The sequence below is a fragment of the Brassica napus genome, unplaced genomic scaffold (assembly GCF_020379485.1).
Source record: "Brassica napus cultivar Da-Ae unplaced genomic scaffold, Da-Ae ScsIHWf_2550;HRSCAF=3296, whole genome shotgun sequence".
In the NCBI taxonomy this organism is placed as follows: Eukaryota; Viridiplantae; Streptophyta; class Magnoliopsida; order Brassicales; family Brassicaceae; genus Brassica; species Brassica napus.
Genome location: NW_026015866.1, coordinates 1 through 22,271, shown reverse-complemented (window position 1 = coordinate 22,271; position 22,271 = coordinate 1). Strand labels below are relative to the sequence as shown.

The 22,271-nt window shown below is 36.4% G+C and overlaps 3 protein-coding genes, 1 long non-coding RNA gene and 1 pseudogene across 6 annotated transcripts; all 5 read left to right on the top strand.

Annotated features, from left to right (window-relative positions):
* Positions 1-708: 708 nt before the first annotated feature.
* On the top strand, positions 709-2,659 carry LOC125601411 (protein SUPPRESSOR OF NPR1-1 CONSTITUTIVE 4-like). Its single transcript, XM_048773601.1, has 4 exons — positions 709-726; positions 821-847; positions 1,219-1,245; positions 1,337-2,659. The coding sequence occupies exon 4, from the start codon at positions 1,405-1,407 to the stop codon at positions 2,404-2,406; it is 1,002 nt and encodes a 333-aa protein (XP_048629558.1). The 5' UTR covers positions 709-726; positions 821-847; positions 1,219-1,245; positions 1,337-1,404; the 3' UTR covers positions 2,407-2,659.
* Positions 2,660-2,957: 298 nt separating this feature from the next.
* On the top strand, positions 2,958-6,044 carry LOC125575089 (LEAF RUST 10 DISEASE-RESISTANCE LOCUS RECEPTOR-LIKE PROTEIN KINASE-like 2.7). 2 transcript variants are annotated; one of them, XM_013820897.3, is made up of 5 exons: positions 2,960-3,420; positions 3,611-4,309; positions 4,517-4,540; positions 4,664-4,687; positions 4,782-6,044. In XM_013820897.3, exons 1-5 carry the CDS (start codon positions 3,210-3,212, stop codon positions 5,912-5,914), a joined length of 2,091 nt encoding a protein of 696 aa, XP_013676351.2. In that variant the 5' UTR covers positions 2,960-3,209; the 3' UTR covers positions 5,915-6,044. The 2 variants fall into 2 exon arrangements, with proteins under 2 accessions (XP_048629556.1, XP_013676351.2); XM_048773599.1 differs by lacking the exons at positions 4,517-4,540; positions 4,664-4,687 and having other exon boundaries at positions 2,958-3,420.
* A 669-nt stretch (positions 6,045-6,713) lies between these two features.
* LOC106397826 (callose synthase 5-like) lies at positions 6,714-15,495 on the top strand. Its single transcript, XM_048773600.1, has 6 exons — positions 6,714-7,520; positions 14,482-14,547; positions 14,627-14,717; positions 14,919-15,011; positions 15,172-15,263; positions 15,365-15,495. Exons 3-6 carry the CDS (start codon positions 14,637-14,639, stop codon positions 15,420-15,422), a joined length of 324 nt encoding a protein of 107 aa, XP_048629557.1. The 5' UTR covers positions 6,714-7,520; positions 14,482-14,547; positions 14,627-14,636; the 3' UTR covers positions 15,423-15,495.
* Positions 15,496-15,544: 49 nt separating this feature from the next.
* LOC111212291 lies at positions 15,545-18,476 on the top strand. 2 transcript variants are annotated; one of them, XR_007334238.1, is made up of 8 exons: positions 15,545-15,597; positions 15,683-15,755; positions 15,850-15,946; positions 16,061-17,536; positions 17,615-17,722; positions 17,791-17,942; positions 18,031-18,097; positions 18,177-18,476. It is a non-coding gene; the product is annotated as an uncharacterized LOC111212291 (long non-coding RNA). The 2 variants fall into 2 exon arrangements; XR_007334237.1 differs by having other exon boundaries at positions 15,573-15,755.
* Positions 18,477-20,088: 1,612 nt separating this feature from the next.
* LOC106381038 lies at positions 20,089-22,164 on the top strand (annotated as a pseudogene).
* The last annotated feature ends 107 nt before the right edge of the window (positions 22,165-22,271 follow it).

Here is a 22,271-nt window from a genome sequence, read left to right as displayed (position 1 = left end):
TGGGCCACCACTACCTCCAAACCTTATTTTCACAAATGATGGTCGTTACAAACTATGCAGCCAACCGTTTAGCTGTGGCGATCAGAAGGATCTATTGTACCCTTTCTGGATACCTGACAGAGAAGAGTGCGGCTACCCCCCGGCTTTATGCTCAATTGCAGCAGTGGATTCGCAGAGCTGACTGTCTCCTCCGTGAAGTTCAGAATCTTAATGGCAGACTATGACTTGCATTTCATAACTCTCGCCAGAATGGATTATACCGACAATCTTTGTCCCTCAAATCCACGAAATGAACAATTCAACCAAAGCGCCCTTCAATTCGCTGATGGCACCAAGCTGCTAACAATTTTATATGACTGCCGGGACTTACCATCAAATATTTCTAATAGCCTAGTTTACAATTACGTTACAGATTTTCAATGTGAGGAAGATATGGAAGGGCTAAGAAACTATTGCTTTGTGAAAAACAGCTCGTCTGCTTTACTCTACATGAGGGATGGCACTAAAGACTTGGAGAAAAATTGCAAAAAGGAAGTCAGTATACCTGTTCGTGAATCGACGTTACCCAGTCTGTGTTCAGATAATCCAAACAAGTCTCTTGAAAAGGGTTTCAATCTTGAAATTAAACAAGACTGCTTAGTGTGCTTAGAATCCAACGGTGCTTGTGGATATAATCGCGGATTCGTCTGTTATTGTGACGATGGACTCATGGACATAACTGTTATGGTAAACCATTGTCTTGTTTGATTTTGTTCTTTTACTTTTCTTTCTCTTCGACATCAAGTTTGGTTCCATTCTAACATGTTGAACGGTTGAACAGGGTCTTTGGTCAACGCAATCCACAAAGGTTAGTTTGATTGGAAGATAGATTTTTGTTGTGAACAGCCACGAATTAAACAAGAAGATAGTAGAGAACAAAACATATTGAGGCAAATACCCGTTTATGGTTTTTTATTATCGTGTGAATTATTAATCTTACAAACCTTTAGACCCATATTTATAGCACGATTTCCTTTTTTCTTTATGAATACATACTTATCTAGAAATTTAGAAATACATTCTTCGTCCGACCCACCCCACGAGTGCTGAGATTTTACTGGTGCACAGAGATTTAAGACACACAGATGCAACAATTTGAACTTTGTTTTTCCTACTTCTATTTCGAGATCAAGTTTAGTTGCATTCTGACTAAATTTTAATTGCTGGACGGTTGAACAGGATCTTGGGTCAATGTAATTCTCAAAGGTTAGTTCACTGGGAGCATATATTTTGAACTATATCCGATTCATATAGTAAAAATGAAGTTATTTAAACCAAGTTTTCTCTGTTTTTCTAGTTGCGGGTTCGATAGCAGGCGTTGTTCTGTTCGTGATCTTATTACTATTCTTTCGTCATTATCTCCGGATGAAAGAATTACGTCTGAGACAACAGAATCTGAAGTCCCTCATTCCACTCAAACACTACACTTATGCAAAGGTGAAAAGAATTACAAAGTCATTTGCGGAAGTGGTCGGGAGAGGCGGATTTGGAATTGTTTATCGAGGAACTCTTTCTGATGGCCGTATGGTTGCGGTGAAACTCTTGAAAGATTCAAAGGGTAATGGTGAAGATTTCACCAATGAAGTTGCAAGCATGAGCCAAACTTCTCATCTCAACATTGTCACCTTGCTTGGTTTCTGCTCTGAAGGTTCCAAAAGAGCAATTATATATGAGTTTTTGGGAAATGGGTCTCTTGATAAATTCATCTCAGACAAGTCCTTGGTGAATTTGGATTGGGCGACATTGTATGAAATTGCGCTAGGAGTTGCCCGTGGTCTGGAGTACTTGCATCATGGCTGCAAAACAAGGATTGTACATTTCGACATCAAACCACAAAATGTACTCTTAGATGAAAACTTTTGCCCCAAAGTTTCGGACTTTGGGCTTGCTAAGCTCTGTGAGAAGAAAGAGAGTGTCTTGTCATTGCTGGACACAAGAGGTGCAGTAGGGTACATTGCACCAGAAATGATTTCAAGAGTTTATGGGAGCCTGTCTTACAAGTCAGATGTTTATAGCTATGGAATGTTAGTTCTTGAGATGATTGGTGCAAGGAACAAAGAAAGCGCTCATCAAGACTCTGCTTCTAACACAAGTTCAATATACTTTCCTGAATGGGTATATAGGGATCTTGAATTAGGAAAGCCTAGAAGGCTTACCGAGAACGGAATCAACAATGAGGAAGAGGAGCTAGCAAAGAAGATGGCATTGGTGGGTTTGTGGTGTATTCAGCCTTCCCCATTAGATCGCCCACCAATGAACAGAGTCGTAGAGATGATGGAAGGAAGTCTTGAAGCTCTTGAAGTGCCTCCAAGGCCTGTCTTGCAGCAAATTCCCACGGCACCTCTTCAGGAATCTCTAACGCTTTAAGGTAGTTTGGTTTAAGCAGAATGTTGATATCAGTAGCCTCTTTCAAATTTATCAAAGCGCAGAAGCAGCAATACATGTATCCAAGAAATGTCATATAATGTCTACATTTAGAAAAAAATGAAAACATATGTTAAATTAGTTTGTTGAGTGTTGTTATCTTAAATTGCTCAAGTTCAGATCAATCATGTGATTAATCCAACTATTTATCATTTAAAATCGCAATAAGAAGACGGTAATAAACTTATGTTTTATAGGTTTAACTAAAAATTAAATTGATACCAACTAACCTCCAAACAAGCACGGCCTAGGTTCACACATTCCCCTAGTTCTGTGTCCACCTTTAGCATTGTAACGATAGTCAAAAGTTCATAAAACTAACAATTAGTAATTAATTTTTCTTTGATCTTATTTAAAGAGAGAATAGACACAGCTGAAAGACAGAAGATGTGGTTTTCAACGTCACAACCAAAGTGACTAAATTTCAGCTTACTATGGAGATGTGGACTTATGTGTGTGTGTGTACCTTGGAAGACAGAAGATGTTGTTTTTAAGATTATTGAATCAATAAGGTTTCCAGTCTCCTAACTGAAAAGTCTTTGGTCGTAAAAGTAAACAATTTTAGGAGATAGAGATAGTGTGGTATAGTTGTGTGGACAAGTCCCTCTTACTCCCATTAAAGTTATTTCATGATTTGCCTAGAAAATGAGTTTTAGAATAACCAGTACCACTCTTTTGTTGTTGTTCTACTTCAGCAATGTCTTAGTCATATTAACAGTGTCCAACGGAAAAATGATTAACACCAAATGAAAAGTCTAATTAAGAAAGCCATGCGAATAGAAAAGCTCTTCCCTTTCATATTTGGTCTCTCTCGCATTAAACCACTTGATCCACTCCTCCTTAACAGTAACCAAAGACAGAATACACACTTTTCAAGAATGAACTATCCCTTTAGTTTTTGTTTGATATTATTTGCCATCTTCTCCTCTTTCAGCCATCTTCCTGGTGTATCAAGTGGTAAGTTAGCATCAATTTTCTCAGGCAAATGCTTACCTAATCCGTAATCATTTTCCTGACCACGAAGAAAAACAAAAAAAAGGATAACATAAGGAACTAATAATCAACCAATCTCAGTCTCATAACCAAATTTTTGGCGTAAATAAATCCATATTGATGCTGTTTTTGAACCCATCTTATTTTTTATCAGCTGGTGAGCTTTACAGACTCTGCAGTAAGACGTTTAGCTGTTGCGATCAGGTACGTCTCAGTTATCCTTTCTGGAAACCTGGTAGAAAAGCATGTGGCCACCCAGAGTTCGAGCTCAACTGTAGCGGAGATTTTGCAGAGCTCAACATTTCCACTGTGAAGTTCAGAATCATAGATAGTGGGTATTATGAGACGACACTCATAAGAACAGATTATATTGATAATCTTTATCCCAGAAACCCACTGAATGCACAGTTCAATGAAAACGTTGTTTCCTTCCCCTATAACACCGAGCTTGTAACAATTTATTATGACTGCCCAAACTTCTCACCACTTATCCCCCATAGTTTTTATGTTGGAGAGCTTGTTTCTGGGAATAACAGAAGAAATTACTATGTGACAAAAAACCTCACGTCGCCTTTACTTGAAGAGATTAGAGGTCTTTTAAACAATTTCAGGGAAATGTGTAAAAGAAATGTCAGTATTCCTGCATCTGGATCTGCATTGGAGACGCTGCAGAGGAGTCCGAATACATATAATCTAAAGAAGGCTATTGAACAAGGTTTCGATCTCTATGTTAACTCGGATTGTGAGAGGTGCATGGTCTCTGAGGGTGCTTGCGGATATAATCAGACCTCAAGCGCTTTCGTCTGTTATTGCAAAGATGGGCCGCATAATAGTTCATGCCCGACACACAACCGTAAGTTTTCTTTCATCCATGGTCTTGTTTCCTAATGTCCTTCACCAAGAACCACCTCTTTTTCTCTTCCACAATCGCCCACCCACCTTTTGATCAGATCATTTGCAAACCTTCCTTTAGTTTCAAGTTTTTGTTTTTTCGTTTGTGTTCAGAGCTCTATCTCCAGCTCAAACTGACTTTCTTTTGCATGCCATTTAATTTATGCAGGAGCTGATCTTATAGAGGGCATAGGTGCATAACTTTCATCGAATGACTTTTTTTATCCTCCCTCTAAACCATTGTTTTTCTCCAATTGCTCTTTTCATTTCAAAAGTCTTGTTCTATGCTGACAAATTTTATTTTATGGTTCTGCAGTTATTGTGATCATTATTCTCGTAGGTTAGTTCGCTTCCCAGATAGATATTTATAACTGTTTTTGATCTTCCTACATTATGAAAAAGTTACTAACCAAACGTTTTCTATGTTATTTTAGGTTTGTGTTCACTAACAGGTATTATTGCGCTGGTGGTATTATTATGCCCCTGTTTCGGGGTCCAAATTTTTCGCAAGAGAAAAACATCAGATGATAGGAGACAAAAGAAGTTAAAGGCTCTTATTCCACTCAAACACTATACTTATGCGCAAGTGAAGAAAATTACAAAGTCATTTGCAGAAGTGGTTGGGAGAGGAGGATTTGGAGTTGTTTATAGAGGAACCCTTTGTGACGGCCGTATGGTTGCGGTGAAGGTCTTGAAAGATTCAAAGGACAATAATGGCGAAGACTTCATCAATGAAGTTGCCAGCATGAGCCAAACATCTCATGTCAACATTGTTTCCTTACTTGGATTCTGCTCCGAAGGTTCAAAAAGAGCAATCATATATGAATTTCTAGAGAACGGCTCGCTTGATAAGTTCATCTCAGACACCACCATAATGAATTTGGACTTCACGGCACTGTATGATATTGCACTAGGAGTTGCTCGGGGGTTAGAGTATTTGCACTTTGGCTGCAAAACAAGGATCGTGCATTTCGACATTAAACCTCAGAACGTGCTGTTAGATGAAAATCTTCTCCCCAAAGTTTCTGATTTTGGACTTGCTAAACTCTGTGAGAAAAAAGAGAGCATAATATCGCTGCTAGATATGAGAGGGACAATAGGGTACATTGCGCCAGAGATGTTCTCCCCAGTGTATGGGAGTGTGTCTCACAAGTCAGATGTGTATAGCTATGGGATGCTACTACTCGAAATGATAGGCGCAAGGAAGAAAGAAATAGTTGATCAAGTCTCTGCATCGAATGCAAGCTCAATGTATTTTCCCGAATGGATATACCAGAATCTCGAGCAAGGAGACAATGGAAGTCCTACCGAGTATGGAATCAGAAGCGAAGAAGAGGAGATAGCAAAGAAGATGAAAATTGTGGGTTTGTGGTGTATACAGTCTTCCCCATCAAACCGCCCTCCGATGAACATAGTAGTAGAGATGATGGAAGGAAGCCTTGAAGCTCTTGAAGTGCCTCCTATGCCTGTCTTGCAACAAATTCCAGCAGCACGGCTTTCTCAATCTTTTTGGGATTCTGGGGAGGGTTCAAGCGCTTCTGAAGTATTGGCATGCTCTACAAAATGAAAACTGGAATCTTCTTGCCGTGAAAGTCATTTATGTAATAAAAAGTTATTTATGTTATTTGCATAACAAATAGAGAACAATGTATTTTAGTATGACAATTCGGCAAAAAAAAACCTCAACTTTGCACGAATTACCAAAAGAAACATAAATTTTTGGGCTGACCAAAAAAACACCAAACTTTCATTGACTTTAGAATTAATTAACAATGTTTTCGCTGACTTGCCAATTTAGCACGCCGTCAACAAATTTAATAGAAATATTTGACGTCGTTTATTGTTTGCGTTAAGTGAAACGAACCCTGGATTCGAACCCAGGTTGGTTGATCAAATGACAAGGTATTTTACCACTGGGCTACTGGCACTTTCAATGTACTTGCTAACATGTTTACTTTTATTTGGAACATATTAAATATAAAAAAATTCTCTAAAAACTTAATAAGATCTTTAAAATTCCAAAAAAAATAAAAAAATAAATAATATTTTTATAAAATTAATTTAGAAATTAAAATTAAAAATAAAATTTTAAAATAAAGAAATTTTTTATAAAAATAAAGAAATTTTTAATAAGAAATTTTTAATAAGAAATTTTAAAATAAAATTTTTTTTTATAAAAATTATAAAATATGATTTAAAATAAATAAATTTATAAAATATGATTTAAAATAAATAAATTTTTTATAAAATTTTATTTTTAATTTTAATTTCTAAATTAATTTTATAAAAATCTTCTTTATTTTTTAATTTTTTTTGGAATTTTAAAGATCTTATTAAGTTTTTAGAGAATTTTTTATATTTAATATGTATCAAATAAAAATAAACATGTTAGTAAGTACATTGAAAGTGCCAGTAGCCCAGTTGTAAAATACCTTGCCATTTGACAAACCAACCTTGGTTCGAATCCAGGGGTCAACATATTTTTAATTTCAAATCATGTAAAACGACGTCGTTTCACTTAATGCCAACAATAAACGACGTCAAATATTTCTGTTAATTAATTCTAAAGTAAATGAAAATTTGGTGTTTTTTTGGTGAGTACAAAAGTTTATGTTTTTTTTGGCAATTCGTGCAAAGTTGAGGTTTTTTTTGGCCGAATTCTCATTTTAGTATACAAGAGAAGCTGCTTCACGTGTGTTGAAAGCGTCTTGTCGGATTGGAATGTAATAAATTCGTTGATATGTGTGTGTGGGTGTGTGATTGTGAACAAACCGTTGAAAAGAAAGAAAAGACTTTTCTTGTTCAGAACTTTGAAAATTCCTTCTCGCTCTTATGACTTGCTTGATCATCGAATCACCAAGGATAAACCAAACTCCCCTAGTCCCCTGTAATATCCAATTATCTTCTTCCTTCTAACCCGTTCTCTCTGTTCTTGATTTCCTATGTCTAGATTTATGGTCTCATTTTTGTTCTTACTCATCCAGCTTTTGAGCTTCTCTCTTCAAGCTCAGAGTACGAAGACACCACCAACAACAGATTTCACTTTCGAAGGTTTTAGTAAAAACAAATCGGAGATTCAAACAGAAGGAGCAGCGATCATCACACCAGATGGACTACTGAGACTCACTGATAGAAACTTAAACGTCACTGGAACAGCGTTCTACCGCAAACCGGTGAGACTGCTTAACCATAGCAACCTCAATCTCTCCACCAAAGCAGAAGTTTGTGTTGGAATTATAACTATTTATAAATCAACCTATGAATTTATATACCTAGAATCTCATGTCAATACTAAATAAATCTAGATTTTAAGGTTTCAAATATACCTGGTTATTCGCAGCGGAATGATGAATAAACCAAATCGAGATTTCTAGCACTCCAAACATCGTGTCTCTACTGGTATCCACACGCACACAAACTGGATCAAGACGGGATGCTAGTACCGTTGAGATCAAATCTCAAAACTTGACGAACACTTCGCCTTTATGAATAGGTTTCGGCCAGAAGTAAAAAAAAACCACCCACATATCATAACATACTTTCGTATATATACATATGTGAAGCACGTAACCTAATGCAATTAGGTTTTGTTAGCCCATTATTAACTTTGTCCAATAATAATGACCATCATTATATAATTCAAAGTAATTTTAACCTCTTTTATAAACTCACATCACGTATGTGAATATATATATATATACATATATTATATCATATATAATAATTAGTATAAAACCTAATACGTAAATGATTCAGTTTGCTTAGGTGTGTGATCCTGTAGGATCATATAATATTAGTAATGAATTCTCAATTCATAGATTATAAGCGGTTTCTAGCAAAACATTATAACCACCTAATATTATACGATTGTGGAACCTCGACGTTACAACGTTATTAAGAGTAAGTACAAATGATTTTAGGACATTTCCAACAATCTCCCACTTGTACTAGAATCATCTATTCTCATAATCCATTTGTCTCTATATCTCGATCTCAACATAAGGCAAGCACCAGTGTCATCCTTATTAAGCTAGATCACGTTTATTGAACTCTGATTTATACTGATAAAACAAACGACTGACAATCACCTCGTTTGAGCATGGCCATGCATTTCTCAGTATCAAAGTATCAATTCTTCGATAGGCCATGAGATATTTATCTCCCGTTATATAGGAGGGACAAATCCCATCTTGTTCCATCCATGTTCCTTACAAACTTCATAGAACACCTAATCAATGCCTTTATAATCACCAGTTACGGCTGACGTTTGACAAGGTCAAAGTGAACTAATCCATAAATAAAGAATCATGACGAACTCAGGTCTAAGGACTATACTCTATAGTCGTAATGAGAAACTCTCATGACACTCATATAACAATCTTGTAGAGTTTTCATAGCGGGTCATTCCGATCATGTGTTCTCTAACACATATCCATGTGATTGACTTCAATACCACATATTGAATGACTCCATGAAATTTGGTCATCAATCACCTCACATACTAGTCATTCTCAGTTATAAATGTCCCAAGTTAACAACCTTGACTAGGGACCTCAATAATTTATAACATCTCTCACCTATAGGGTTTCATGATCAAGTCACGTACTTGATGACCTATAAGAATGATATCAATTATTTTGGAACTTTTATTTAATTATCCAATAATAAAATAAATCTGAAACAACTCTATTAATTTTAATACATAACCAAATGTATGTAAACCTGAACATCATATCATAAAAGAAAAGTCTTCCACTAGAATCAAGATCACATCTTAAGAAACTTTATGCCTATAGCAGTAGTATGACTCTCATGCTTAGGTCGTGGAAGAGGTTTAGTCAATGGATCATCAACATTTGCATCCGTTGAGACTCTACTAATCTTCACATCTCCTCTATCGACGATATCACGAATGAGATGATATCTCCTTTGAATGTGTTTGGATTTTTGGTGGGATCTAGGTTCCTTCGCCTGTGCGATGGCTCCATTGTTGTCACAATAAAGATCCACTGGGTTAGAAATACTCGGAACCACACCTAGTTCAGCAATGAACTTCCGAATCCAAACAGCTTCCTTTGCTGCTTCAGAAGCAGCAATGTATTCAGCTTCAGTTATTGAGTCTGCTACGGTGCTTTGCTTGGAACTCTTCCAACTCACTGCTCCTCCATTAAGACAAAAGATGAAACCAGATTGTGATCGGAAATCATCTTCCGACTGAAAGCTGGCATCAGTGTAACCACTCACAACAAGTTCATCACTTCCTCCATAGACCAAGAACTTATCCTTAGTATTTCTCAAATACTTGAGGATAGTCTTGACTGCTGTCCAGTGACTTTCACCTGGACTGGTATCGACTCGTCATGCTCAAAGCACATGCGACATCTGGACGAGTACAGAGCATGGCATACATGATAGATCCTAGAGCAGAAGCATATGGGATTCTACTCATGCGCTCTCGCTCATCATGTGTCGACGGACACTGAGTCTTGATGAGAGTTATGCCATGGGACATCGGAAAGAAGCCTTTCTTGGAATCATGCATCTTGAATCTATGCAAAACCTTATCGATATAAGTATCTTGACATAATCCAATAGTCTTATTTAATCTATCTCTATAGATTCTTATTCCAAGAATATATGCAGCTTCTCCCATGTCTTTCATTGAGAAACAACCTCCAAGCCAAGTCTTTACAGAATTAAGCATAGAAACGTCATTTCCAATGAGAAGTATGTGATCTACATACAACAATAAGAAAACAACTGCGCTCCCACTAGTCTTCTTGTAAACGCAAGGTTCTTCTTCATTTCTAATGAAATCAAACTCTTTGATAACCTCATTAAAACGAAGATTCCAGCTCTGAGATGCTTGCTTCAAACCATAAATGGAACGTTGAAGCTTGCATACTTTCCCAGCACTTCCAGGGATTGTGAAACCTTCAGGTTGTGACATGTACACATCCTCTTCGAGATTTCCATTAAGGAAAGCTGTTTTCACATCCATTTGCCAAATCTCATAGTCATAATGAGCAGCAATTGCTAGGAGAATCCGAATGGACTTAAGCATTGCAACTGGTGAATAGGTTTCATCATAGTCAATACCATGAATTTGTTTGTAACCTTTAGCCACCAATCTAGCTTTGTATATCCGTATATTACCATCCATGTCAGTTTTCTTCTTGAAAATCTATTTACACTCAATGGTTTTAACACCATCAGGTAAATCAACCAAAGTCCACACTTTGTTTACTGACATGGAGTCCATTTCAGATTCTGCGGCTTCTCGCCATTTATCGAAGTCTGGGCCCATCATAGCTTCCTCAAAGGACGTAGGTTCATCACTCTCTATTATCAATAGATCATGATGATCTGTCACCCAAACCCCATATCTAACAGGTTCGTGACGTGTCTTTTCGGACCTACGTACCTCAGGTTCCACAGGTGTAGATTCTACGACTCTTCGTAAATCTAATTGATCATCTTCCTGAGAGGATGAAACATTTTTCTGTGTTTCTCGAACTTCTTCGAGTTTTACTTTACTCCCACTGTTCTTCTTAGAAAGAAACTCTCTCTCAAGAAAAACGCCACTACGAGCAACAAACACTTTGTTCTCAGTGGAGTTGTAAAAGTATAACCTTTGGTTTCTTTGGGATAACCAACGAATACGCATTTATCAGATTTTGGTCCAAGCTTATCTGTAAACATATGTTTGACATAAGCATCAGAACCCCAAATTTTCAGAAAAGACAAATTTAGAACCTTTCCAATCCACATCTCATATGGAGTCTTTTCAACTGATTTTGATGGACATCTATTCAGCGTAAACGCAGACGTTTCTAGAGCGTATCCCCAACAGGATGGTGGAAGATCTGCATGACTCATCATAGATCAAACCATATCTAATAAAGTTCGATTTCTCCTTTCGGACACACCATTCCATTGTGGTGTTCCTGGAGTGAGTTGTGAAACAATTCCACATTCTCTCAGATGATCATTAAACGCTTGACTCAAATATTCTTCAACTCTATCAGATCGAAGAGCTTTTATTTTCTTGTCAAGCTGATTTTGTACTTTATTCTGAAATTCTTTGAACTTTTCAAAAGATTCAGACTTATGTTTCATTAGATAAACATAACCATATCTACTGAAGTCTTCAGTAAATGTAATGAAGTACTGATAGTTTCCTCTAGCATGTATACTCATTGGTCCACATACATCAGTATGTATAAGTTCCAACAAGTCTTCGGCTCTTTCACTGTGTCCAGTAAAAGGAGCCTTAGCCATTTTACCCAATAAACAAGATTCACATTTTTCATATGATTCATAATCAAATGAGCTCAAAAGTCCATCACTATAAAGCTTTTGAATGTGTTTCTCATTTATGTGGCCCAAACGACAATGCGAAAGAAAAGTCTGATTCTGTCGTTAGACTTGAATCTTTTGGTACTGATATTATAGACAGGCACACTTTGGTCTAGAATATAAAGTTCATTCTCCAATGGACCGCTACCATAAAAGATATCATTACGATCAAAGGAACAACACTTGTTTTTGATCGAAAACTGAAATCCTTCCAAATCCAAACAAGGAATGGAAATAATATTCCTACTTATAGCAGGTACATAGTAGCAATTCTTAAGTTCTACAACCAAGCCTGAAGGTAAAGACAAATGAAATGTTCCCATGGCTAATGCAGCAACTCTTGCTCCATTTCCCACTCGTAGGTCCACTTGACCTTTCTCCAAAATTCTACTGTTGCTTAGGCCATTAATATCCGTACAAATATGAGCACCACAGCCGGTATCTAATACCCAAGAAGTAGAACCAGAAGTAGTAACATTTACTTCTATAACATAAATACCCTTAGACGATGTTTCAAAAGTCTTTTTCTTTTCCAGATCTTCCAAGTAGGGTTTAAACTCTTGTTTGAGAACAATTCTCGGGTTTAGATACCATTGGAGGAAATTTGATCCATTCAATTTGTCCTTCTCAAGGGCATATTGGAATGAAAATGGGTTGTGAGGAGTTAACATTGCTGGAATAGAATAATAGCGAATATTAATAAGATGTTCAGGAATTAGAGAAATCTTAATAATTAAGAAAACTCATATTATATTCAAAACATTTTCCTCAAACTGAATATAATATCCAAGATCCATATTTCACTAAAATTCGAGTGAGCTTTGGCTCATCACCCGAATGTATAGCTATTTAGGTAAGCAACACTTTGCTAATTATATCCAATATAATTCTTGGTTGTCAGACGACATTTTAGGTCTTATCCAACCTATGTCTCTAAGCCCAAAACCGTTTTGATAGCCTAGTCAAATAAACCAATCTTGTTTTACATGGTAACCGTTACCATCCACCTCACTCATGTAATTGTAGACATCTTGCTTTGGCAAACCCATCTTACAACGAAACGAGCGGTTGATAAAATTGGATAGACATCAAAAGTACTTGATATTAATTGAGAAACAAATTTTAATTCAATTTTAGTTTATATTTAAAATTTATATCAAATATAAAAGATAAATACAACTAATACATATCTAATATGTAATTTAATTGAATTATAAATAATTAAATTAACTTTAATATAATTAAAATAATTAATTATTTATATATTTGATTTTAGAATTTAATCTAATTAAATTTAATCAAACGACCAAATCAATTGGACTGACCGGTTGAACTAATATTGAATCAACCGGGTGTCATAATTTGCTAATGCGAATTATGTCAGTTTGAGAATCACATTCATGTATTACAATAATACGTGTTAACCTTTAACAACTAAACATGCATGAACACATTATAATATGTACGCGTTAAGTAACAAACAACACATGCAGTTTACAGATATCTGGCTTGTGTAATTCAAATACCACAAATTTGAAACAATTTCAAAACAAGCCATTACAATCATATTATAATTCTATAACTTAAGCAACTACGATGATCACTAAACAATTTAACCAAATCGATCATAACAAATTATTTATTTATATCAATATATAAACTAAATAAGATTCAATTTCAATATTAAACAAGTAGGTTCTGATACCACTGTTGGAATTCATACCGGTTTATAACTATTTATAAATCAACCTATGAATTTATATGACTAGAATCTCATGTCAATACTAAATAAATCTAGATCTTAAGGTTTCGAATATACCTGGTTATTCGCAGCGGAATGATGAATAAACCAAATCGAGATTTCTAGCACTCCAAACGTCGTGTCTCTACTGGTATCCACACGCACACAAACTGGATCAAGACGGGATGCTAGTACCGTTGAGATCAAATCTCAAAACTTGACGAACACTTCGCCTTTATGAATAGGTTTCGGCCAGAAGTAAAAAAACCCACCCACATATCATAACATACTTTCGTATATATACATATGTGAAGCACGTAACCTAATGCAATTAGGTTTGTTACGGGCTTAGCCCATTATTAACTTTGTCTAATAATAATGACCATCATTATATAATTCAAAGTAATTTTAACCTCTTTTATAAACTCACATCACGTATGTAAATATATATAATATATATTATCATCTAACCTATATTAAAAGGGATATATGAAGGCTTCTAAGATGTGCCACGTCGGATTAAAAATTCATCCAATCAAAAGGTTATATTTTGACATGTCACGCAGCTGTGTCCATCTGACTCTTCATTCTTCTTTACCATCTCCGTTCTCTAGCAATCACCGTTACTGTGAAACCCTCCTCATCAATCAAAGTTGCTATTTAATCTCTTCTTCACGGTTTTGTTCCATCTCCCGTAGATTCTCCTACGATATAAGCCGCTTCATCTAAACCCTGGATCAAGCCCAAATCGAAAACTATCACTAACGAAGCTACAATTACGACCACAAAATCCACCGGTAAGTCTCCTGCCTCCGAAGTTTCGCTCGGACCAAAATCCATTTCTGGGAGGCCAAAAACATTGCAAAAGGTGGGACCTTTATTGGCTTAGAGCTGCTAGGATCAAGCTGGAGGTCGTTGCGTAGGGTACCAGCCTAATCAGCACGTAGTACCTTTGTTAGTTTAGAATCTCAAAACACTATATTGGTTTGTGGGTTTCAGAAAAACTGAGAACTGTTCTTTATATTTGTATGCAGGAGATCGATTTTGAGTTTGAGACTGAATAAAAGAAATATCTTACCAGACAAGGAAATAATTAAGAGGTATATACACAACATCTTAATGAATGTAGCTTTTTGCTAGGAAGCATATAAGTTCAATATTTTTCTTCCTATTCTGCAGTCATTGAAAGATGAAACTAAAAGACTTAGCTTTCTTCAAGAAAAAAAATGTATATGGCAAATCTTCAAAAGCTCCTGCTAAAAACGAAAAGGTAATTTTGCTCCTTTGCACATGTAATAATTTCAGATACCTTGGCAACGCTGATGCTAGGGTAGGATTGTGTATTCTTTAGTCTTTTTTGCTCCTTCACCTGTAATAATTTCAGTTACCTTGGCAACGCAAGACGACCTAATGAATTTATGTTGAACCTGTGAACTATATTTCCTACTTATTATTTCTTTGATTTTAACAGAGAGACAATGTCAGGAACCAAAGGGAGCATCTGGTTTGTTTACTTGCTGATAATCATATAAGGTTGACTCCCAGGCCAGAGTTTCTGAATAAGGTACCTTCGATACTTCCCTCCACTCACCTAGACCCACTGACACTACTGATGAGTAAAACACCACAGCATTATCTCAATATTCCATCAATAAAAAGATACATATTTATCTGTTAACACTTTTAAGCAATGGAGTTTTGTGTTAATTAATGTATCGATGCAGCTCGACGATAGAGCCGTTGATGCCGTCAAGACAAAGTTCTTTAAGAACTACAAGAACTGGTGCAAATTTTTAGGACGTAAACATAGTTTAAGGTACCAGGCAACATTTTATTTTCACAAATGGCTTGAATGAGACACTTTTTGAATGATGTTTATACTCTTAATAAAAATTCACTCATTTAATTTATGCGAAGGCTTTCTCAAGGTGCTGAAGATATACAACAGCAGAAGATACTGTATATGGGTTTTTAAATCCTTTTTAGCTGATATGATTAGTCAAACACAAGAATTCATCAATATTTACCTGCTTTTTATTCTCAGATGGCTTATGAACTCCATGGTCTCCTGGCTGGAAATGTCAGCATCGTTACTGGAAAAATATCAAGCCTTCTTACGGTGGAGATGATGAGGCCTTTCTGCTGAAAAGGTAAATGTTTAAATGATAGGTTTATGACATCTTAATAATCTTGACCTTCTATACTCCATAGTTCTCTTTTCCATGAAATGGGAAGCAAGTAAGAATGCCACTGGCAAGGCCGCTCACTCAGATTGGTCCAACTATGATGATCTGTATGAATATTTTTGGTACGTTAAAAATCAAAGTCTGTAAATTGAATATTTACTTGGTTGGGAAATCTTAATTTTTTTTTTGTGACATTTGCACATCACTGTTATATAGGTCTCCAGATTGCTTCTATCTCGGCTGGCCAATGCGTGATGATGGAGATCTCTCTCCAGTATCTTCATTACAGCAGCTTTTCTACGCTTCCTCCAGAGTACGTCACCCTCAATGTTGCGACAAAACTTTCCCTGTTTGGAGTTCCTCTGTTTCATCATTTTGTTACTTATCTAGGAAATAACGATTACATTGTTTCTTCCTTCTATTCTAGGTATCTTGGATATTATCTTAAACTTCCCGGGTTTCCACAGATGGAAATTTACTGAAATTTTGAGAAATATTCTCAAGATCGCTGTAAGTCTCGCTTGGTGTGTAGTCTTACCGCTTTGCGATGCCCAGTCCAATTCTTCTGCTCCTGGGATGCTGAAGCAATGGATATCATTCCTTCCACGAGACGTTAAAGGGGTTCCCCCGCTCCATATCTTGGCTGTCGCTCTTTGCTTGCTCCCAAATGTGCTGACGGCTATCATGTTCATTTTCCCTATGCTTCGACGCTGGATTGAGAATTCAGACTGGCATATAATTAGATTGCATGTGTGGTGGTCACAGGTATGATGCTGGATTTATAATTCCTTTCTTTTCATCCTGGATGAAAATTATGATTCTGTTTAGTCAGCAAATCCCTTTAGGCATGCTAGAAGAGCTCTGAACTCTGTTATGTCTTATGTTTTATATATTGCAGTGCTAATGGCATAAATTATTTGAGTATTTTCTATATATTTAAATTGCATTGTATGATTGTATCTAGAGGCTATCTCTTGGCTCAGTTTAGCAGCTCAAATATGACTGAACCACCACAAACCTCACCGGCTATTCTTTTTGATGTTTGCAACAAGAGACAAGATTATATATATAAAAGCTCATGCGTCCATGGTTCTTAGTGTCTTTGTCTTTTTTAGTTTCTTTTTTTACTAGGAAACTTCTGATATTTGTATGTATTTGATTCATTCTTCTTAGTGTCTTTGTCTTTTTTAGTTTTTTTTTTACTAGAGTGTTGTTTTTTGTCTGTCTAAAGACATACTCTCTGGGTTATCTCATAAAACGAAGAGGTGTAATAAATTGCTCCTTATCAACTGGACACGCACTGAAAATACTAAAGATTACCCATATTGGGATCTAAACTATTTTTTTCATCCCCGGATGCTGAAGATTACAACGTAGGCCAAATTGGCCAACAAGTCCACGGTGGTGCACCAGGTATGTCCATTCCTTACCTTACTTTACTTTCTCTACCAGTTATGTTTTGGTATTTACGGTTTATTGGATTCGTGTCGGCAACACGAGGAAAATCTCATCACATTCATGATCCGATGAAAGAGGTTAGGAGGAGATAGTTCCTCCAGGCACAAAGGATTTTCATGTCATGGCTACTTCCCACACTAAAGTCTGAGCCAACCAAAGCAGTGGAACCAGTACGAGGCCCCAATACCTCTCACGGACACGAAGCTCTGCCTCATCATGCAGGACCCTTAGGTGTGTCGGAAAAATAAGAAAAAGAGGCGTAGGAAAACGTATAACACACCCGTGTCTTTACTCTCTCTGACATGAGATGTCACTAGAACATTTGTTCCTGGTGACAACTTAGAGTCAACATCGAGAGAGACAGAGGATTGGAGGAAATGACGGCTGCTCGGGTCTTGGTGGGATCTCGAATTATAGTCCAAAGTCACTTTTCCCACCGGAAAAAGTAATAGCTTTGCACCCACGTTTTAGGGTTTTAAATTAGCGTTTCAGTTCTCTGATCCATGTTGTTTCCGTATCTCAGCTGGTGGAGAAATTGGAGCAGCACAGCTCTTGCGAGGAGGAAAGGAACATGTGATGATGTTCAACTAGGCTCCTGGAAGAGAGAGGGGATACAGTCAAGAAGAATGAAGTGAGTGTTTTTTAGGTGAGTGGCTTTTGTTTTCAAGATAAAAATGTTTTATGGATTTGACCCCACAGATCATACCTTCTTCTGAAACGGAAGCCTCTGCTGGTTGCGGTTAGGGCAAGCTGAACATGCCTTATATGATGCTAACGTCTGCAGAGAACTAAAACCTGATTGGTCTAAAAGATGTTGTTTCCGTGAAGGTGTTGCTCTTTGTTTCCTACAGGTAAAAATCATCTCACTTCTATTACAAAAAGCAGTTGACTTTGAACGCTGAAACATTATAATTCACTGAGTTATCAATGATTCTACAGAGATTTGTTGAGGCAGCCAATGCCTTTTTACGAAGGAGTAAAGCAAAGAGATCAGTGATGAGTTCAGGTTTGTTTGAAACCCTCATTATGTTTTGTTTTTTTTTTCCTATCGTTTTTCAAGATACTGTCTTTTCTTTCTTCTACAGAGAAGTTGTAGATGCTCAAAAGGAAGTTTCCCGGCAAGGGAAAGATTAAGGCCAAACCATAAGATCTTCTAGAGAAGGCTCTTTTTAGTATATGTATGAAGTTTTGATATTGCTTCTTACCTTGGTCTCTCCCATGACATTGTTGCCTATCTTTACTTACACGTACTAAAAACTTCAGGCATAAAATTTTGTTTGTGCTCTGATTTTGTCATTGTGTTTGGATTTACAATTTTGATTTTTAAAAATTGTAAACAATGATTTTATTTGTTATACTTAACATTTTCTTTTTGCCACCAAAAATCTAATCTACTAAACCGCTTTTATCTTTTGATATCTAATCTATTACTCATATTTGAATAATCTATTGCAATAACTCTCAACGATAGTATGATATTATCTAGACATTTTTATAACATTACATACAGTCCCGTTGTTGCCGACTTTTCACAAAGATGATGTCCCGTTGTTCCCGACTTTTCTCAACGATGATGTGTAACCATTGTCAGCTATATTTCCCCATCCAATTAGGCAACATGAAGAAAGGGGGAGACTTTATGCTGTAGACATGGTTTTGCTTGATCAGAAGGTTTATTTATCTCGAGACTAATATTATGTGTTTCTACAATAAGAGTCAGAGACAAGCAGAAGAGAAGCTCGAGAGATATGTAGTGCTGGTCCAAGTCATATTCCTAAATATAATCTTACAATATACTTAATGATGTAAAGATAACAAACAATATAAAACTGAAATTAAACACCCACTTTACTCATAGAAAGAAGAGTAAAACAAAAATTAAAATCTAAGTTTCCAAAAGTTTCCTTAAAATTTAAATGCTGTAATCTTAGGTGAATATATAAATTTACAAATTTTAAAGTTTAACAACAATTTCTGACTTATAAACCTATGTTAAGCGGGACAGTTTTTTTTTTTAGGTCTGAGTCTGCAAGAAATTTAATTATAGGACTTATTTGGGAAATAACCAAAAAAAGAGAAAATTAGATTTTTAGAGAGCGAAGAGAGAGATAGGAAGAGAATGGAGGAGAGATGGTAGGATTTTAGTTAGATAGTGAATTATATTTTTTTTGGTGTTATTAAACCCAATTTCCCTTAATTATATATACACTTAAGTTGGTTAACTTTATAAAAAAATTTCTATGAGTTTTTAGTAAGAGTTAATGTTGGCTTATATACTAATAGTTTTTGTTTACAAAATTTTAATTTTTTAAAACCTATTAGATTTAGTAAATAACACTGAAATATTTTAATGTAATCAAACCTAAAATATTATGAGCAAATATTGCATCATGGACAAAAATGAGCCTTGATCAATAACAAAATCATGAATAGTCTGCTAAATTTTTACATTTCTCAAACATTTATCACAAACACAACCTTAAAAGTCTTTTTCCTCTTCTCTACTCTCACTCGAATACAAATAACTAAAGCAAATTACAAACTGATAAAACTATTCACTTTTACAAAACGAAATTGGAGGCGAAACAAAATACTTAGCGAATCTCTCAAATGGTTCCTAACTTTAACAAAGAACCCAGACATGTGAACATAGCCTTGGATGTTATAACTTTTGCATGATCTCAAGACAGAGGAAAAATAATTGTTTACCTAGAACATCCATGGAACACTATCATAGGCAAAACCCGGGCGTAGCCCGGGAAAAAGCTCTAGTATATAATATTAGTATAAAACCTAACACATAAATGATTCAGTTTGATTAGGTGTGTGACCCTGTATGATTATATAATATTAGTAATGAATTCTCAATTCATAGATTATAAGCAATTTCTATCAAAACATTATAACCAGCTAATATTATACGATTATCGAAGCTCGAGGTTACAACGATATCAAGAGTAACTACGAATGATTTAGGACATTTCCAAACAGTTTGTTCGTTTAGCACTTCTTTCCTCTTCATTTTAGTCCCTTCCAAATCTAGCTACGGGGGTTTTGGCTTCACCTTCACAATATCTCCCACCACAAATTGTCCAGCCGCCGAATCTGGCAAATACTTGGGACTTCTCAATGAGAAGAACGACGGGATCGGAATCCAACAAATCACGTTTTCGCAGTTGAATTCGACACTGTACAAGGATTCAGGGACGGTGCTGATGCAAGAGGCAATCACATTGGTCTGAATTTTAACAGTGTCACTTCCGATGTCCAGGAACCAGTAGTTTATACAAGTGACGAAGGCCGAAAAGAGGATTTCCAGCACGAGACCGAACCAATCAGAGTCCGTTTGGATTACGACGGATCAACCCAAATGCTAAATTTGATCGTTTCCCCAGCCAAATTTCCAATTGCCCCATCAATCCCATTGATCTCCCAAAGGGTTCCAAAGCTGTTAGATATCGTTCAAGAAGAAATGTATGTTGGATTCACTGCGGGAGACATGAGTCGAGTGCTCACTATTTGATGGGTTGGAGTTTCAGAAGCGGTCAATAAGAAGAAACCTCAAGGCTCTTACCGTGTGGCTTTACTGGATTTTCCTAGTTTGCAGCTCAATAAGAAGAAAAAAGGGTTACAAATTATTTTAAACTCTTTGTATTTAGTGAATATATCTCAGATTTTTGTTTAATTCCATACTCACAAGGTATATTTTCTTGAAGGTTTTCCAGGTAATCAATCCATGGTCACAAAGATTCTCATAGGTTAGATACCTAACCATAAACTCTTTAGATTTCTTGATAAAAAAGTAACTAATCGAATCTTCTTTTTTTTCGTAGCTACGAGTTTGATAGTAAGTAGTCTCGTGTTGTTGGGGGTCGTAGCATTTTTTATGAGAAAGAGGAAAACATCAAATGCTCAGAGAAGAAAAAACCTCAAGGCTCTTACCCCGTTGAAGCATTATCGTTACCGTGAAGTGAAGAGGTTTACAAACTCATTTGCTTGTGTAGTTGGGAAAGGAGGATTTGCAACTGTTTACAAAGGAAACCTTCCTGATGGCCGTAAGGTCGCGGTGAAGGTTTTGAAGGACACAAAGAGCAATGGTGAAGAAGACTTCATCAACGAAGTCGTCAGTATGAGCCAAACATCTCATGTTAACATTGTTTCTTTGGTTGGATTCTGCTATGAAGGATCCAAAAGAATGATTGTTTATGAATTTCTAGAGAATGGGTCTTTGGATCAATTTATCTCCACAAGAGCCTCGTCAGTTGCTGAATGGAGAAGAAGGCTTTACGAGATTTTACTAGGAGTTGCTCGTGGTCTTGAGTACTTACACTATGGCTGCAAAACAAGGATTGTGCATTTCGACATTAAACCAAAGAACGTGTTGTTGGATTCCAACCTTTGCCCCAAAGTTTCTGACTTTGGCCTCGCTAAGCTCTGCGAGAAGAAAGAGAGCATCATGTCACTGTTGGACACAAGAGGGACAATAGGGTACATTGCGCCAGAGATGATCTCCAGAGTTTATGGTGGTGTTTCTCACAAGTCAGATGTCTATAGCTATGGAATGTTGGTACTTGAGATGATTGGTGCAACAAACAAAGACACAGTCAAAAACACTACCTCAAATAAAGCTCGATTTATTTCCCAGATTGGATCTATAATGATCTTGAAAATGAACAGCAGAATAGGATTTATGGGGATGACCTAACCAAAGAAGAAGAAGAAATCACGAAGAAGATGGTCTTGGTGGCTCTGTGGTGTATCCAGTCTTATCCATCAAATCGACCCATCCATGAACAGAGTTGTAGAGATGATGGAAGGGAGTTTGGATGCTCTTGATGTCCCTCCTAGGCCTATTTTTCAAATTCCCATAGCGCCTCTTCGAGAATCTTCGACACTTTTAGGGGATATTTCGGTTTACATAGAAGAATGATCCAAGAAGCCTCCTCGGAAACAAAGCAACTATAATTTATTCAAGTAATGTGATACACTGTCTGCATGCTGTATTAACCAAAGGAAATTCATGACAAGTCCTTCACGGCATTACACCCAAAGATGATATCAAGAATTTTAGGTTCCATCCAACACACCCTGCAGGTTGTAGTCAGCTTTATTGTTGAAAACTTCACAGTGATTTGTATTCAGAAACTTCATGCACGTCCAAAAAACAAAAAAAAAAAAAA

What these genes read in the sequence shown, in the direction of transcription:
- LOC125601411 (XM_048773601.1), top strand. Translation starts at nt 1,405, where the DNA reads ATGAAAGAATTACGTCTGAGACAACAGAATCTGAAGTCCCTCATTCCA.
- LOC125575089 (XM_013820897.3), top strand. Translation starts at nt 3,210, where the DNA reads ATGAAAAGTCTAATTAAGAAAGCCATGCGAATAGAAAAGCTCTTCCCT. An exon ending in TTCATGCCCGACACACAACC is followed by an intron (nt 4,310 to 4,516) that starts GTAAGTTTTCTT and finishes TAATTTATGCAG; the next exon opens with GAGCTGATCTTATAGAGGGC. An exon ending in TGATCTTATAGAGGGCATAG is followed by an intron (nt 4,541 to 4,663) that starts GTGCATAACTTT and finishes ATGGTTCTGCAG; the next exon opens with TTATTGTGATCATTATTCTC.
- LOC106397826 (XM_048773600.1), top strand. Translation starts at nt 14,637, where the DNA reads ATGAAACTAAAAGACTTAGCTTTCTTCAAGAAAAAAAATGTATATGGC. An exon ending in GGCCAGAGTTTCTGAATAAG is followed by an intron (nt 15,012 to 15,171) that starts GTACCTTCGATA and finishes GTATCGATGCAG; the next exon opens with CTCGACGATAGAGCCGTTGA. An exon ending in GGACGTAAACATAGTTTAAG is followed by an intron (nt 15,264 to 15,364) that starts GTACCAGGCAAC and finishes ATTTATGCGAAG; the next exon opens with GCTTTCTCAAGGTGCTGAAG.